Genomic DNA, 15,894 nt, shown 5'->3' on the forward strand with positions numbered 1-15,894 from the left:
GTGTGAGGACAAGAATCCATACAATACTATACAGTACTACTGCATGCCTAGTGCCGGATCACCTGGTATATGCTGGAATACCTGGTATGACCAGTGAGAGTTCAACTTAGTGATGATGCAGTGTTGACAGACTGACAGTTCCTTCAGTTCCTGACAGCTCCACAGGTAGAAATTAGTGAATGGAGGAGAGATGAGATGCTGCTTTTGTTTGTGCAGACTTCAATGTGTGTGTGTGTGTGTGTGTGTGTGTGTGTGATTTTGTTTGTGCATGTGTTTGATTACATTTGAGCAGTGTGTATGTGTGTGTTCGTGTATGTTTGTTACAGCGGCAGTGGGAGCAGCATGATTTCCTTTCGTCAGAGGGAGTGGGTTTATTGTGAGCCAGTCCTACCCTGGGACAACTGTAATTATAACTGCCACCGTTATGGTTACTGTAACAGCCACACAGCACCAGAGAGAGAGAATGAGCAGGAGGCTATTTGTATTCATGTATATGTATGTATGCATGTATGAATGCGCGCAAGCATATTGAGCGAGCGTACGCAGCAAGTCGATGGAACCATCCGTTTATCGAGGTGTGCAGTCCTGACCATAGCACATGCATTTCCAAGGTTGTCCCTAGTTCAAGTTTGTACTGTATCTGAATCAGTAAAATGTATCTCTATTTTCTATTTTTAATAAATGTGTGAGGTGGGAGTGTTTGTATATCTACCGTGTGTGTGTGTGTCCAGTCACTCACCACGCCCTGAGCAGCTATGAGCGCGGCCAATGTGCTCCTGCCTGAGGTTCCGGGGGTGCAGAGAGACAGACGGATCTCCTGTCCTCCCACCAGTGTTTTGTCCATCTCTATCAGTATGGCCTCCGCCTGCTCTGCACTCTCATACTCCACCACCCCGAAGCCACGCACCGGGCTGCCCTCATCCTGGGCCAGCTGAAACACAGAGAATACAACGTTACAACCACACACCTCACTCAAAACAGCACAGAACTAACGACCAAACAAGCAAACGAAACCGTGCATGAACACTCCCCTATTCCATCACAATTACAGAGTGTGTGTGGAATATTTCATGCCGCCAGAGACTGGCAGTATACTCTCACAAGGTGAGCTCCAACTCATGTCCGACTCTCTCGCTCTCTCTCCTTTTCTCTTTCTCTCTGTCCATGTGTGTCTTCTCTGGGGAATTCTGGCTCAGAATTTCAGAGAGTGAGAGAGAGAGAGAGAGACAGATCTCCTGTAATTGCAACACAATTAGACCCGACCAAATCATGAGAAAATAAAAAGAGAATTTCTTGACACATTGGAAAGAATTTACAAAAAAGCAAAGCAAACTAGAATGCTATTTGGCCCTTAACAGAGACTACACAGTGGCAGAATACCTGACCACTGTGACTGACCCAAAATGAAGGAACAGTACAGACTCATTGAGTATACAATAACCTTGCTATTGAGAGAGGCCGCCGAAGGCAGACCTGGTTCTCAAGAGAAGACAGGCCATGTGCACACTGCCCACAAAATGAGGTGGAAACTGAGCTGCACTTCCTAACCTCCTGCCCAATGTATGACCATAGAGACACATATTTCCCTCAGAATACACAGACCCACAAAGAATTCGAAAACAAATCAAATTTTGATAAACTCCCATATCTATTGGGTGTGTCGTGTCTTTGACTATGCCAGATTAATTGCTATGACATGCTATTCTATAAAATAATTTATCCGTAATTAATATTACCTGATTGAACTAATCATGTAAATATTAATTAACTAGAGAGGGACACCACGAAAGAATATTTATGGGATTCCCGCTGGGGCGGGGCTTCTGTCAGTACTGGATTACTGAATGGGTTTAGAAAAACCCAAATTTTACTGATTGATCAATTTAATGATAAATCAAACCTGTATAGGCAATTTGTGAATTAAACTTTAATTAACCTGAGAAGTGCTTAATCTAGGTTAATATGAGAAGTTTAAAAGTGTCTAATTTGATTGGAAGAACATTAAATTATGTTCAACAATTTGACTTATGAAATTGAATGAGACGATAATCCATACAATCTCTGTTGATTGGATATCATAAGTGTAAACAGTAGACCAAATGTTGGGCACATTCAACAGTGGCACTTCTCCCTAAGGCCGAAACCACATGGGATTCCCGCTGGGGCGGGGCTTTTGTCAGTACTGGATTACTGAATGGGTTTAGAAAAACCCAAATTTTACTGATTGATCAATTTAATGATAAATCAAACCTGTATAGGCAATTTGTGAATTAAACTTTAATTAACCTGAGAAGTTGCTTCATCTAGATTAGTTTGGAAAAAGTTTGCAATGTCTTATTTAGAGAACTCAACAATTTGGATATTATTTAAAATATCTATTTCAGAATGTAAATGGCCAGATTTACACTTATTAGTTCAATTGGATAAGACATTGATATTCGTCTGGATATCATAAGTAATGACTTGAGTGTGACCTGAATAATTCTTCATGAACGAATATACTGGGCACACTTCAGCGGTCACTGATTTCACACGCTGAAATAAAACGGAACTACCCGGTGCGGGATTTCCGTTCCGCGAGGCGGAGGAATTTCAGCGTGGCACCAGAAAAAAAATGCTATTTTCCCTTGTTAGCTTTAGCACCTCGTGCCAGCTAACCCTCCTTTGTGCCTGAAAATATAGCACGTAGGATTCCCTTGGTAAGGGAAAAGTTTTACTTATAATTTATTATGTTCAAACCCTTTTCGGCGTTTTTTGACGATGTTTTAACCGGAACACGCGGCAAACACAAAATGCACCGTGGTCTCCTCGCGTTGAATCGCGAGGGAGAGAGAGATATAATTATCGCTGGTCGAGCTATATCTCCTGAATTTCAAATCGGCTGGCTCTTTGTCCTCGCTCGAGAAATTAATAATGACCTCGCCTACCCGCGTATGAAACGCGCCAGGCAGAAATAGCCCTGCGTTTGGCCAAACGCTCTATTTCTCAGATTTCTATAATTAGCTTTCTCAGCCTCTTACAAGAAATGTATTCGCTTACGTTATCCACTGACTGCGTCAGAGAACAACGCGGGGCGGGGGAATCTTCAGCACACACACCCAACAATGCTTGTCTATCACTCCAAAAATGTGTATAATAAACTTGGTATATTATGTAATCTGCTTTTCAATTTTATACAGGCTGAATCAAAATGAAAGCCTCATTCTATCTTAGATTCCTCACACGGGGCACCATTATGTCGTGTCTTTGACTATGCCAGATTAATTGCTATGACATGCTATTCTATAAAATAATTTATCCGTAATTAATATTACCTGATTGAACTAATCATGTAAATATTAATTAACTAGAGAGGGACACCACGAAATAATATTTATAGAGCTGTTATCTTCCGAATAAACTCTTAAAGATTTAGTAATATTTTACTAAATAGCAGTCACATTAATCGTCATTTTATTCAGTCTCATCTGAAAGTGGTAAATCCTTTGTTATCTGCAAGAATCCTGGCTAACAAGTTGAATCAGCAATACAAAATTGGGTTTAATTATTTATTTACTAAATACCTAACTAATCACACAGAAACACACATACACAATTAAATCATAACTTGATTACAAAGTGCCGTCATAAAGAAAACGTCCCTAGCGGGCGGAATAGACGTGACAGCTTGTTACACAAAGGAAAGGGGGGGGCAGGGTTTTAGTGAAAGAGCGGGAGACTGGAACATAGGCGAAGCTGTGTTATCGTAAATACAGTATCTTATGCATTCTAAATTACCGCCCATTTGAAAAAGGAAAATGCAATAAATATTTACTCTGAGCTGCGCTTCAGTAGGTTGGTGGTAGATGGAAGACCGTATCGCCAACCCGAGTCCTCTGTCCTTTGAAGAATGTCTCTGGTGATCACTGGATACGTTGGAGTAACGTCGTGTGTAGTAGACGGGATACTCTGACTGTCCTTCCTAACCTACGTTTGTAGCAGCTGTTGCTAACTCAACGGCTAGGAGGTATCCCTTCTGTAGTGAATTACGAGTTCAAAGTTCATACCATTCACAACCAAAGTCCATGCTGCTGTTGGCTTAGTTCTGTAGTTATTATCTGAACCATTCTGACACCGGATCGTCATCCTAGTGTCCCCGGAACAGGAAGTTATATTTTTGTCAATGGCTTTTATAGTGGAGGGAGAGGGGTGTGTCTGAAAAGTTTATAACCCATGTCTTTTCACAGGGGCAGGCCCCTGGTTGAGCAGAAGCCAAACTAATGAAAACCCAAATCTCTCATTTGGAAGCTAAAATTACATTTAATCTCTTCACAAATAATTTCATATTCAAACATTTGAATTAAACAACAATTCCATGTGAATCCGATACCTCTGACGTTTAGACTTTCCACAGTAGAGTTTATGTCATTCTATCATTGATGAGAATGTGTCAGAGGGCAACCGAACTGACATAATATACCTTAAGTACCACCGCATATGTTCAGTTGGTCGGATTACCAGAATATAGTTCATTTCCCCCCACCTTCTGATGTCCCCAGAATCTCTATGTTAACCAAGGGGTTTTCTTATGTCACATCAGTTATAGTAGGGAGAGAGAAAAAGGGGGAAAGAGGTATTTATGACTGTCATAAACCTACCCCCACTGCCAACGTCATGACAGTCCCCCCATGTTGGGTTCAATCTTGTGAAAATACCAGTGTGCCATCACAGACGCAAGATGAGTGACCTGTTGCCACAAGAAAAGGGCAACCAGTGAAGAACCAACACCATTGTAAATACAATCCATATTAATCTATTTTCCCTTTTGTACTTTAACTATTTGCACATCATTACAACACTGTATATAGACATATTATGAAGTTTCTATTATTTTGGAACTTTTGTGAGTGTAATGTTAACTGTACATTTGTTATTGTTTATTTCACTTGAGAGAGAGAGAGAGAGAGAGACTACAGTGGATTGTTAAAGAGCTCATTTCAGCCCATTATCAAAGCGGCTGGCTTTCACAGAATCCACCTGAGCTATTGAGAGATGTAATACATCTACTCCTCCTGGCTTTCTCTCTAAGACTTAGACAAATAAACACACACACACACAGTGCATACACATTCACACAAAAACGCACACAAACCGTACACTCACACAGACACACAAAACAAGCACTACTCTTCTCAGTACTGACGCAATGACAGAGCAGTTTCCTCATCATAAAGTGCAGGCTGGTTTCCATCCAATTTGGACGGTGCCTTCGTTGATCTTGTCCCTCGGGGCATCTGCACTGACGAAAAGCTTTCTTTCAAAAAGCATTTTGACGAGTTGGTTAAGAAATGAAGAATTAAAATAGGCTTCTTCTTTAACTTGTTATGGATAGGGCAGCTTTTTCACGTTTGGATGAAAAAACGTGCCCAGAGTAAACTGCCTGCTACTCAATCCCAGTTGCTAATATATGCATATTAATAGTAGATTTGGATAGAAAACACTCTGAAGTTTCTAGAACTGTTTGAATGATGTCTGTGAGTATAACAGAACTCATATGGCAGACAAAAACCGGAGAATAAATCCAACCCGGAAGTGGGAAATCTGAGGTTGGTCGTTTTTCAACTCATTCCCTATTGAAGATACAGTGGGATATGGGTCATGTTGCACTTCCTAAGGCTTCCACTAGATGGCAACAGTCTTTAGAACCTTGTCTGATGCTTCTACTGTGAAGTGGGGCCGAATGAGAGGGGAATGAGTCAGAGGTCTGGCAGAATGCTTTGAGCTCGTGACGGTCGTTCACGTGAGAGCGAGCTCTGTTCCATAGCTTTTCTACAGACAAAGGAATTCTCCGGTTGGAACATTATTGAAGATTTATGTTAAAAACATCCTAAAGATTGATTCTATACTTCGTTTGACATGTTTCTACGGACTGTAATATTACTTTTCGTCTGAACTTTTGCCTGGACCTGCCCGCGCGTCGTGAGTTTAGATTGTGTACTGAACGCGCAAACAACAAGGAGGAATTTGGACATAAATGATGGACTTCATGGAACAAATCAAACATTTATTGTGGAACTGGGATTCCTGGGAGTGCATTCTGACGAAGATCATCAAAGGTAAGTGAATATTTATAATGCTATTTCTGACTTATGTTGACTCCAACATGGCAGATATCTTCTTGGGTTGTGTTGGTCTCTGAGCGCCGTACTCAGATTATTGCATGGTTTGCTTTTTCCGTAAAGTTTTTTAGAAATCTGACACAGCGGTTGCATTAAGGAGAAGTATATCTTTAAATCTGTGAATAACACTTGTATATTTTATTAATGTTTATTATGAGTATTTCTGTGATTTGATGTGGCTCTGTGCAAATTCACTGGATGTTTTGGAGGCAAAGCCAAATGTAAACTGAGGTTTTTGGATATAAATATGAACTTGATCGAACAAAACATACATGTATTGTGTAAAAATTTGATGAAAAAAAAATACTAATATACCCTTATTATATAAGTATTCAACCCCGAGTCAATACATGTTAGAAACACTAAGTATTCACTAAGTCCGATTGTGCTATATTTACCCCTTATTCTTTTCAAAAGCTCTGTCAAGGTGTTGGGGGATCATGGCTAGACAGCAATTTTTAAGTTTTTTCATAGATTTTCAATCAGATTTAAGTCAAAACTGTTACTTGGACACTCAGGAACATTCACTGTTTTCTTGGTAAGCAACTCCAGTGTAGATTTGGCCTTGTGTTTGAGGTTACAGTCTTGTGGAAAGCAGACGGAACTAGGCTTTCCTCTAGGATTTGCCTGGGCTTATTTTATTTGACCTTTATTTAAGTCGCTCTGGATAAGAGCGTCTGCTAAATGACTTAAATGTAAATGTATTTAACTAGGCAAGTAAGTTAAGAACAAATTGTTCAGGGGCAGAACGACAGATTTTTACCTTGTCAGCTCAGGGATTCGATCCACCAACCTTTCGGTTACTGGCCCAACACTCTAACCACTAGGCTAACTGCCGCTACCTGCCGTGCTTAGCTCCATCCTACTTCTTTTTATCCAGAACAACACCCAAGTCTTTGCCGATAACAAGCATACCATGATGCAGCCACCACCACGTTTGAAAATAAAGAGGCAGTTACTCAGTGACGTATTGTGTTGGATTTGAAGAATCCAACAGAGCAGTGTTTTTTTTCAGTATTACTTCAGTGCCTTAATCTGTATATTTGTATTCTTCTTTTCACTCTGTCATTTAGGACACTATTGTGGAGTCACTACAATGCAGTTGATCCATCCTCAGCCATTGAACTCCGTAGCCGTTTCAAAATCACCAATGGCCTCATGGTGACATCCCTGAGCAGTTACCTTCCTGTTCTGCAGCTCAGTTCAGAAGGACCATGCTTAAAGAGATATTACATATCTGATGTGTCATTGTTAATCATCTACCAATCACTGCCCTTCTTTATGAGGCTTTCGAAAAGCTCCCTGGTCTTTGTAGTTTAATCTGTGCTTGAAATTCAACACTTGACTGAGGGACAGATGTTGTGCGTATGGGGGACAGAGGAAGGCTTAGTCATTCAAAAATCCTTTCAACCCCTATTATTTCACACGGAGTGAATCCATGTAACTTATTATATGATTCGTTAAGCCACATTAGTTAAATCTTGTCTAAACATTGGGGGTGAATACTTATGCAACGATTATATTTTAGTTATTAGATTTTTATTAATTTGTAAAATTGGGTCAAATGTTTATTTCACTTTGACACTGTGGAGTATTTTGTGTAGATCAATGCCCCCCCCCCCAAAAAAAAAATCACAAATAAATCTATTTCAATCCCTCTTTTGGAATGCAACAAAATGTGAAGAAAATCCAAGGGGGGTGAATATTTATGATACCCAGTGTAAAGTCTCTTGACACAGAGTTATTATTGCTACACGGGTCGCGGTCCACCAATAGGAGTGAAAGCAGATATGGAGGGATGGAAGGAGGGAGAGGAAGAGAGACGGCTAGATGGATGGATGGATGGAGTGAAGGAGGGCGTCGGTCAGTAAATCCCCTGCCTGGAAATGTGTCAATTTAAGCCCACTGTAATTGGACAAGGAGCCATTCAGCCCCATACTTGATTACGTTCCAAATGGCACCCTATTCCCCCTGTATAGTGCACTACTTCTGATCAGGGCCCATTGAGAATAGGGGGCCATTTGGGATTTAAAAAAAATTCTAACTTGTGTCCGTCAGCAGAAGGGATCACTTAAATAATGCATCAGACTCTCAGTCCTGTCATACACTTACATGGCAGCCTAATGGAGCTTGCAAGAAAGGTATGTCACTGTACTTGTGCGCATGACATTCAAACGTGAAACTTGAAAATGCAGACCAATTGACAATAACATAGGCTTCCTGCTCACACCCGGCCACAGTTTAGCTAGATGGAAAGGTATGACAAGGCAGGACTGAATGGCATGTAGTACAGATTCTCCATACCATAATGCAGCTGCTGTCATAACCCTCCATCGCCCATCCTCTCACACCACCATTTCCTCTCCTCTACTCCCACTCGTCTGCCAGTCCCTCCGGTCTGAGGAGAGAGGGATGAGGAGGAGAGGTGTGTAGGAGGAGGTCGATAGGCCATCAGCATACATTAGCCATACACTATGGAAATTACCTTCCTCTCCTCTTTACCAGTCTACCACTTCAACGCCCTGAGGGAGGGAGGGAGGTTGCCGTGAGTGAGTGATGGCTGCGAGGGCAAAGCAAGAGAGAGAGAGAGAAAGAGAGAGAGAATGAGTTAGAAAGAGAGAGAGAGGCACATACATACACTTGCAATCTCACACAAACGCATTAAGCTGCTATGGTAATTCATCTTCTACACAAAGTGTGTGTGCGTTCAGTGCGAAGGCCAAATTACAGAGAAATAACTTTTTGAGGCTATTAAATCCTTTCAGTCTGGAAAAGCCCCAGGGCTTGATGGCATACCGGTAGAGGTATATAAAGCCTTTTTTGATATACTAAAAGCTCCATTGTTAGATTGTTTTAACTACTCCTATAGAAATGGTAGTCTGTCAGGTACTCAGCAGGAAGGTCTGATTTCTCTATTATTAAACCAAGACCCAGATGGCAAATATAAAGACCCAGTCTATCTAAAAAACTGGAGGCCCCTTACACTTCAATGTTGTGATGCAAAAATACTAGCAAAATGCATAGCACTCAGAATTAAAAGGGATTTACCAGGTATTGTTCATCCTGATCAGACAGGTTTTTTACATGGATGATACATTGGAGATAATATATGACAACTACTCGAAATAATAGAACATCATGAAACATCTGAGAAGCCAGGCCTGGTACTTATAGTGGATTTTGAAAAGGCATTTGATAGAGTAAGATTGTATTTTATTTATAAATGCCTGGATATATTTAATTTCGGTAATTCTCTTATAAAATTGGTAAAAATAATGTATAGCAAGTGTAAGCAGGTGTAAAATAGTAAATAACAGCTACCGTAATTTCCGGACTATTAAGCGCACCTGAATATAAGCCGCACCCACTGAATTTTTAAATAATATGTATTTTGTACATAAATAAGCCGCACATGTCTATAAGCCGCAGGTGCCTACCGGTACATTGAAACAAATGAACTTTGCGTTTTTTCATGCCCAGTTGTTTTCAGAGTGACGGATGATTCGCCTTTCCTGTTGACAGTCCGAGTGAGAGGCAGGTCAAACGTCAGAGGAACCTCATCCATATTTATGATGTCGTGCGGGCCGATGGAATGCTCCGCTATCTTTGCATCAGTGAATTTGCGGAAGTTTGAAACTTTTTCCTCGTAGTCGGGAGGGAGCTGCTGACACAGACTCGTCCGTACCCTGATGGACAGGCCTTTACGTCTCATAAATCTTAGACACCACGATGGTCCACCTCTAAAATCCTCAAACTTCATTGCGGTGGCGATTGTTTTGGCTTTCAGTCGGATCTGCACAGTTGAAACACCTCGGCCGTCTGCTCTCTGTGTGTTGACCCAGTCTTCAAGCTCATTTTCTAGTTCGGGCCATCTGCTTTTCTTCCCTCTGAAAGCTTTTGTTGTCTTTTTGCACTGAGTCAGTTCCTCACGCTGCTGTTTCCAACGTCTTATCATCGACTAATATGACTACTGATGCAACAACTAGCATGGGTTGCTAATATGACTACTGATGTAACAACTAGCATGGGTTGCTAATATGACTACTGATGTAACAACTAGCATGGGTTGCTAATATGAGTATTGTGCTTTTGGCTAACGGACAACGAAAGAAAGTTGTTAGAACATGAGATAAACGCTGGTTTCAATGGCATATGAGGAAGTGTTTACAAAATAATTCCGTCAACATTTCTATGGTCAGATTTTTTGGCTAGGCTACTTTGAAACAAGGTAAGACATGATTCATAAAATGACAAAACATCCAGGTTTTAAACAATTACGTTTATGGCTAAACATACTAAACAAAAATATAAAAACGCCTTACCTTCCCAAAGAGCCATGGACCGCCGAAAGAGAGGCAAGAAGGACGACCAAAACGTCGTTGATTCCCAAGATAACGATAACGCTAGCAAGATTAGCATTAGCCCTCATAACTCAAACGACAGTCCCAGACTGTTGCTCTCGGCCTCTTGCGAGCCTGCCGACATGCTGGCTACTCTCCTCCGGGAAATTCAGGATGGTAACAAAGGTCTTTCTATGAAAATCGATAAGAGAACGGCTGAACTCCATTCTTCCATTGACGACCTGAAATCCTCCATGAATGATCTCCTTTTGAGAACGACTGAGGCAGAGTTGCGCATTAGCACAGTTGAAGACACCATCGCTCGACATGACCAGGTCTTGATACAACTGCAAAAGGACAATGCCTACCTCAAAAACAAGGTAGATCAGATGGAGAACCAGAGCAGACGTAGTAATATCCGTGTGGTGGGATTGAAAGAGGACAGCGAGGGCCGTGACCCGGTCCGTTTCTTCACTCAATGGATCCCGGATGTCCTAGGCACAATCAACTTCACCAAGTCACTGGAAATCGAACGCGCCCACAGAACATCAGCGCCGAAACCCCGGCCAGATGAGCCCCCACGGGCCGTCCTGATCAGGTTCCTCCGTTTCCAAGACAGAGAGAAGGTACTGCAACTCGCAAGAGCCAAAGGGGACATAACCATTGATGGCAAGAGGGTCAGCCTTTTCCCGGATATGAGCGCGGATCTCGCAAGACGTCGCAAGCAGTTCAGACCTGCCGCCAAAGCACTGAAGGAGAAGAACATCATCGGCTACCTCATCCACCCTGCGCGGATGAAAGTTCAGTACAAAGGCCGAAGCCATCTCTTCAACACGCCGGGAGAAGTGTACACTTTTCTCAAAGAACTGAGCAACGTCTGAGCCAGGACGGTCTCTTTGGGGGATAAGATGCAGTTTGTTTGTTTTCTCTTATCCGGACTGAACCGCTGATATCCTCCGGTCGCTATAATTGATTTGTACATTTTCAACTAACCGTATCTTTCCGGGGTGAGTTCTATTACATTTACAGGAGAGTATATTTTGGTTTAGTACATATCACTGGGCGAAGCAAATAAGTGGATTTAGGCCCACTGCTTTTCCCCTCATTTATGTTAATCTTTCGAAAAGAGACTCAAGCAGCCCTTACCGTGGGCAGTAAATATTCAGCCATAAATATCTATTCACAACGTTTGTTTTCAATTTAGAGAGCTCGCAGGTTTTAGTTTACGCCAAGGTTTAGCTAGTAAGAGCAAGATGGAAAGCGAGCAGCAACGTATCTCTACAAGTGTATTCATGTTTGATTGTTGGGATTGTGGTTTTAGTCTAACAATCGGGGTGGGTGGGATTCTTTATTTTTTTCCCCTTTTTTCTATGTTTATTGTTTCCTTCCTAAAGAGACACATAGGTCACTTCTGTGTTCAAACCAAAGTTGAAACATTTCCTAACTATCTACATATGATAGATTTCCATTCAGTTACATATTTGAAACCCTACTATGCTTAACCCACTAAAATATGTCACATTCAACGTAAAAGGTCTTAACAGCCCGATTAAAAGGAAGAGAGTCTATACATACCTTAAGAAATTAAAGGCTGACATTGTGTTTTTACAAGAAACACATCTTACATCCAGTGAACACAAGAAATTGAAGAGGGAATGGGTAGGACAAGTTTTTGCGTCCTCTTTTAACTCCAAAGCAAGAGGAACTGCAATTTTGATAAGTAGACACATCCCCTTCTGCGTCAGCAACACCATCTCTGATCCCTCTGGCAGGTTTGTTTTGGTGCAGGGGCATATGTTTTCAGAGTCTTGGACCCTATTGAATATCTATGCTCCTAACTTCGATGACCATATGTTTATTCAGAATGTCTTCCTTCAGGTCGCTCAAGCACCACCAGGATGGTTACTGGTTGGAGGAGATTTTAATTTTTGTTTAGATACAGTTCTTGATAGGTCCTCTGATAAACCCTCACTTCTTACCAAAGCCAGCAAGCTCACCATGTCATTCATGAAAGATCTCAATTTACTAGACATCTGGAGACAGTTGCACCCACAGGATAGGGACTACTCTTTTTATTCACACCCACACAAGACACACACACGCATAGATAACTTTTTACTGTCGACACAACTGTTTCATAGAGTGTTAGATGTCGAGTATCTCCCCAGATTGCTTAGTGACCATTCTCCCCTGGTATTATCAATCTCCATTCCTACCAAGGTAAATGGAGCATATAGATGGAGACTAAATTCTACACTCCTAAAGCAACCTGAATTTTGTGCATTCATCAAAGAGCAGATCAATATTTTCACTTTGACAAACAAACCCTCCGCTCCTGACAGTTTCATTCTTTGGGACACATTGAAGGCCTACCTGAGGGGACAGATCATTTCCTATACTAAAGGGCTGAAGAGAAAACACGGTGCGGAACTGAGTGCCCTTGAATCTGAAATCTCAGAGCTAGAGAAAACCTACCAAAGAGGCCCAACTAAAGATCTATACAGGCTTTTGGTGAATAAAAAACTGAAATATAATATTCTGAACACATATCAAGCTGAGAGGGCCATCACTAAATCAAAACAGCGTTATTACGAGCTTGGAGAGAAAGCACACAAAGTATTGGCATGGCAACTGAAAGCAGAGGAAAGTAAGAGGACAATTAATGCTATAGAAACTCTTACTAATGAGATATCTTTCGACCCTACTGAAATTAATAATACTTTTAAGAAATACTATGAAGACCTCTACACTTCCCAATCAAGCGATGATCTATCAGAGATCGACTCCTTTCTCTCCTCTCTCAACCTCCCATGCCTGTCAGGGGAAGACAGCGAGCGCCTGAGTGAACACTTCTCAGTTCCTGAATTGTTGGAGGCCATTAAATCCTTACCTTCTAATAAATCTCCTGGGGAGGACGGCTTCCCTCCAGAGTTCTATAAAGAATTTAGGGAGCTGTTGGTCCCCTACCTTATGGAGGTACTTAAAAAAGCCAGGGAAGACAACTGCTTTCCAGAGTCTTTCTCTCAAGCAGTGATTACTGTAATCCACAAGAAAGGGAAAAATCCACTAAAGTGCGCCTCATATAGACCAATCTCTCTCCTTAACACAGATTGTAAACTGGTCACCAAGATGCTATCTAAGAGACTGGAGTCATGTCTTCCCCTGTTGGTCAACCCAGATCAGACTGGCTTCATAATTAATAAATTGTCCTCCAATAACCTCAGAAGGTTCTTTGATATAATTCACCTTGCTAACAAAAACAAAATACCTAGTGTCGCAGTCTCCCTCGACGCTGAAAAGTCCTTTGATAGGGTTGAATGGTCATACCTCTTTCGCGTCTTGGAAAAGTTTGGTTTAGGTACCGGGTTTGTAAATTTGATAAAATCACTCTACAAATCTCCTAAAGCTAGGATTGCTACCAACGGGATTACTTCCTCCTCTTTCCCTCTCCATAGGGGGAACAGACAAGGTTGCCCAATTAGCCCCCACCTCTTTGCCCTCGCCATCGAACCGTTGGCTGAGGCTATTAGAACGTGCCCTGACATACATGGCTTTGAGGTGGGCCCCCATACCCATAAATTATCACTCTTTGCGGACGACCTTATCTTATTTCTAACAAACCCAGAACACTCCCTCTCTCACTTGCAGATCCTACTACAGGGTTATAGTTCTTTCTCTGGATATAAGGTCAATTTAGATAAAAGCGAAATCTTACCGTTGTCTGTCTTTGACCATCATACCATCAAGCACAAGTTCCCTTTTAGATGGTCGCCTATGGGCTTCACATATTTGGGCATAATGGTGGATGGTAACCTGAACAACCTCTATAAACTCAATCTGGCCAATTTGTTGCAAAAGGTGGAGGGTGACCTTTGTAAATGGATGGACTTACCTCTCACTCTACTGGGTAGAATCAATGTAATTAAAATGAATGTCCTGCCCAGATTTCTATATCTGTTTCAATCTCTCCCTATCCCTGTTCCCGCAGCATTCTTTTCCTCTCTCGACAAGATGACCAGACGGTTTATCTGGCACGGCAAAACCCCTAGGGTTGGCCTGGATAAACTGACCCTGGATTACAGTCAAGGGGGCTTAAACCTCCCCAATTTTAGAATGTACTACTGGGCAGCACAGTCTAGGTTTCTGGCTCAGAGGTTTGACAAGGGTCCCTCTCCCTCATGGTTGAACATTGAAAAGCTTGAGGTAAAAGATGACACTGGGGCAGAATTGTTTTACAAATGGGACAGAAAATCTATAAAAACCATCACAGACAACCCTTTAATCATACATTCTGTCCTGGCATGGTGCAAACTGCATGAGCTGTTCGGACGAGGGGGATTCCTTTCCCCTAAAACCCCTTTATGGAACAATAGATTGATTCCTATGTTTTTCCAGAATAGTAACTTTAGACCATGGTCTGATAAGGGGATCACTCTTCTGGAACATTGTTACGAGGAGGGAGTTCTTATGTCTTTTGATCAGCTGAAACAGAAATACCACTTGCCTAACAGGGACTTCTTTAGCTACCTACAACTACGAAACTTTATTAGGGTGTCTCTCAAGGGACAATGGAACCTACCTAAGATGTCACCTATTGAACATCTCTGCCACGCAGACCAACCACTGTTCAAGACCATTTCCCGTGTTTACGATGCTCTTATGTCAGGACTAACACTGCCTGGGCTAGATAAACCCCGACTTAGATGGGAAAAAGATCTGGGTATTGATCTTGATGAGGGTCTATGGAGTGACCTATGCAGGGATGGTGTTACATCCACATTGAACTCCAGATACAGACTGATCCAGTTTAATTTCCTCCATCAGCTCTACATCACCCCATCTAGACTGCACAAGTTCAACCCTGATATCTCCTCCCTATGTTTTAGATGTGGCTCAGATGAAGGAACATTCCTCCATTCCACTTGGCAGTGTTCAAAACTACACGGTTTCTGGCAGGGGGTATGCGATACCATATCCTCAATTCATGGGGTTGCATTCCCTCTAGACCCGGAGGTCTGTCTACTGGGCAACTTTACTAACACCAATCTTAGGCAAAGCCATACTATAAAGCTAACAGAAATATTGCTAGCGATTGCCAAGAAATGTATTGCCTTGAAATGGAAAATGGATTCCCCCCTGCCAGTTGCAATGTGGCTATCAGAAGTTAATAGTTGTATCCCACTGGAGAAAATTACTTACCGCTTGAGGAATAAGTTAAATACATTTTATAGAATTTGGCAACCTTTTATTGACTACATGGAGAATCTCCCCCCACATCACATTGAATGAATCTCTATATTATCCTTATATAATGTTTCACACGTAACGTATAATATGTAGCCTACGGCAGGTGACCATATGATCCAATGTCTCATTATAATTTTTTTTTTAATTGT

At 41.6% G+C, this 15,894-nt stretch overlaps 1 protein-coding gene across 1 annotated transcript in view; it reads right to left on the bottom strand.

The window, feature by feature from the left end:
- Positions 1–15,894, bottom strand: part of LOC120052116 (ribonucleoprotein PTB-binding 2-like) — a 74,373-nt gene that overhangs the window by 18,108 nt on the left and 40,371 nt on the right. The window contains exon 4 of the mRNA XM_038998964.1: positions 740–931. Coding sequence (XP_038854892.1) covers positions 740–931 — 192 coding nt within the window. The remainder of the gene's footprint in view (positions 1–739; positions 932–15,894) is intronic.

This window comes from Salvelinus namaycush, chromosome 8 (genome assembly GCF_016432855.1).
Source record: "Salvelinus namaycush isolate Seneca chromosome 8, SaNama_1.0, whole genome shotgun sequence".
In the NCBI taxonomy this organism is placed as follows: domain Eukaryota; kingdom Metazoa; phylum Chordata; class Actinopteri; order Salmoniformes; family Salmonidae; genus Salvelinus; species Salvelinus namaycush.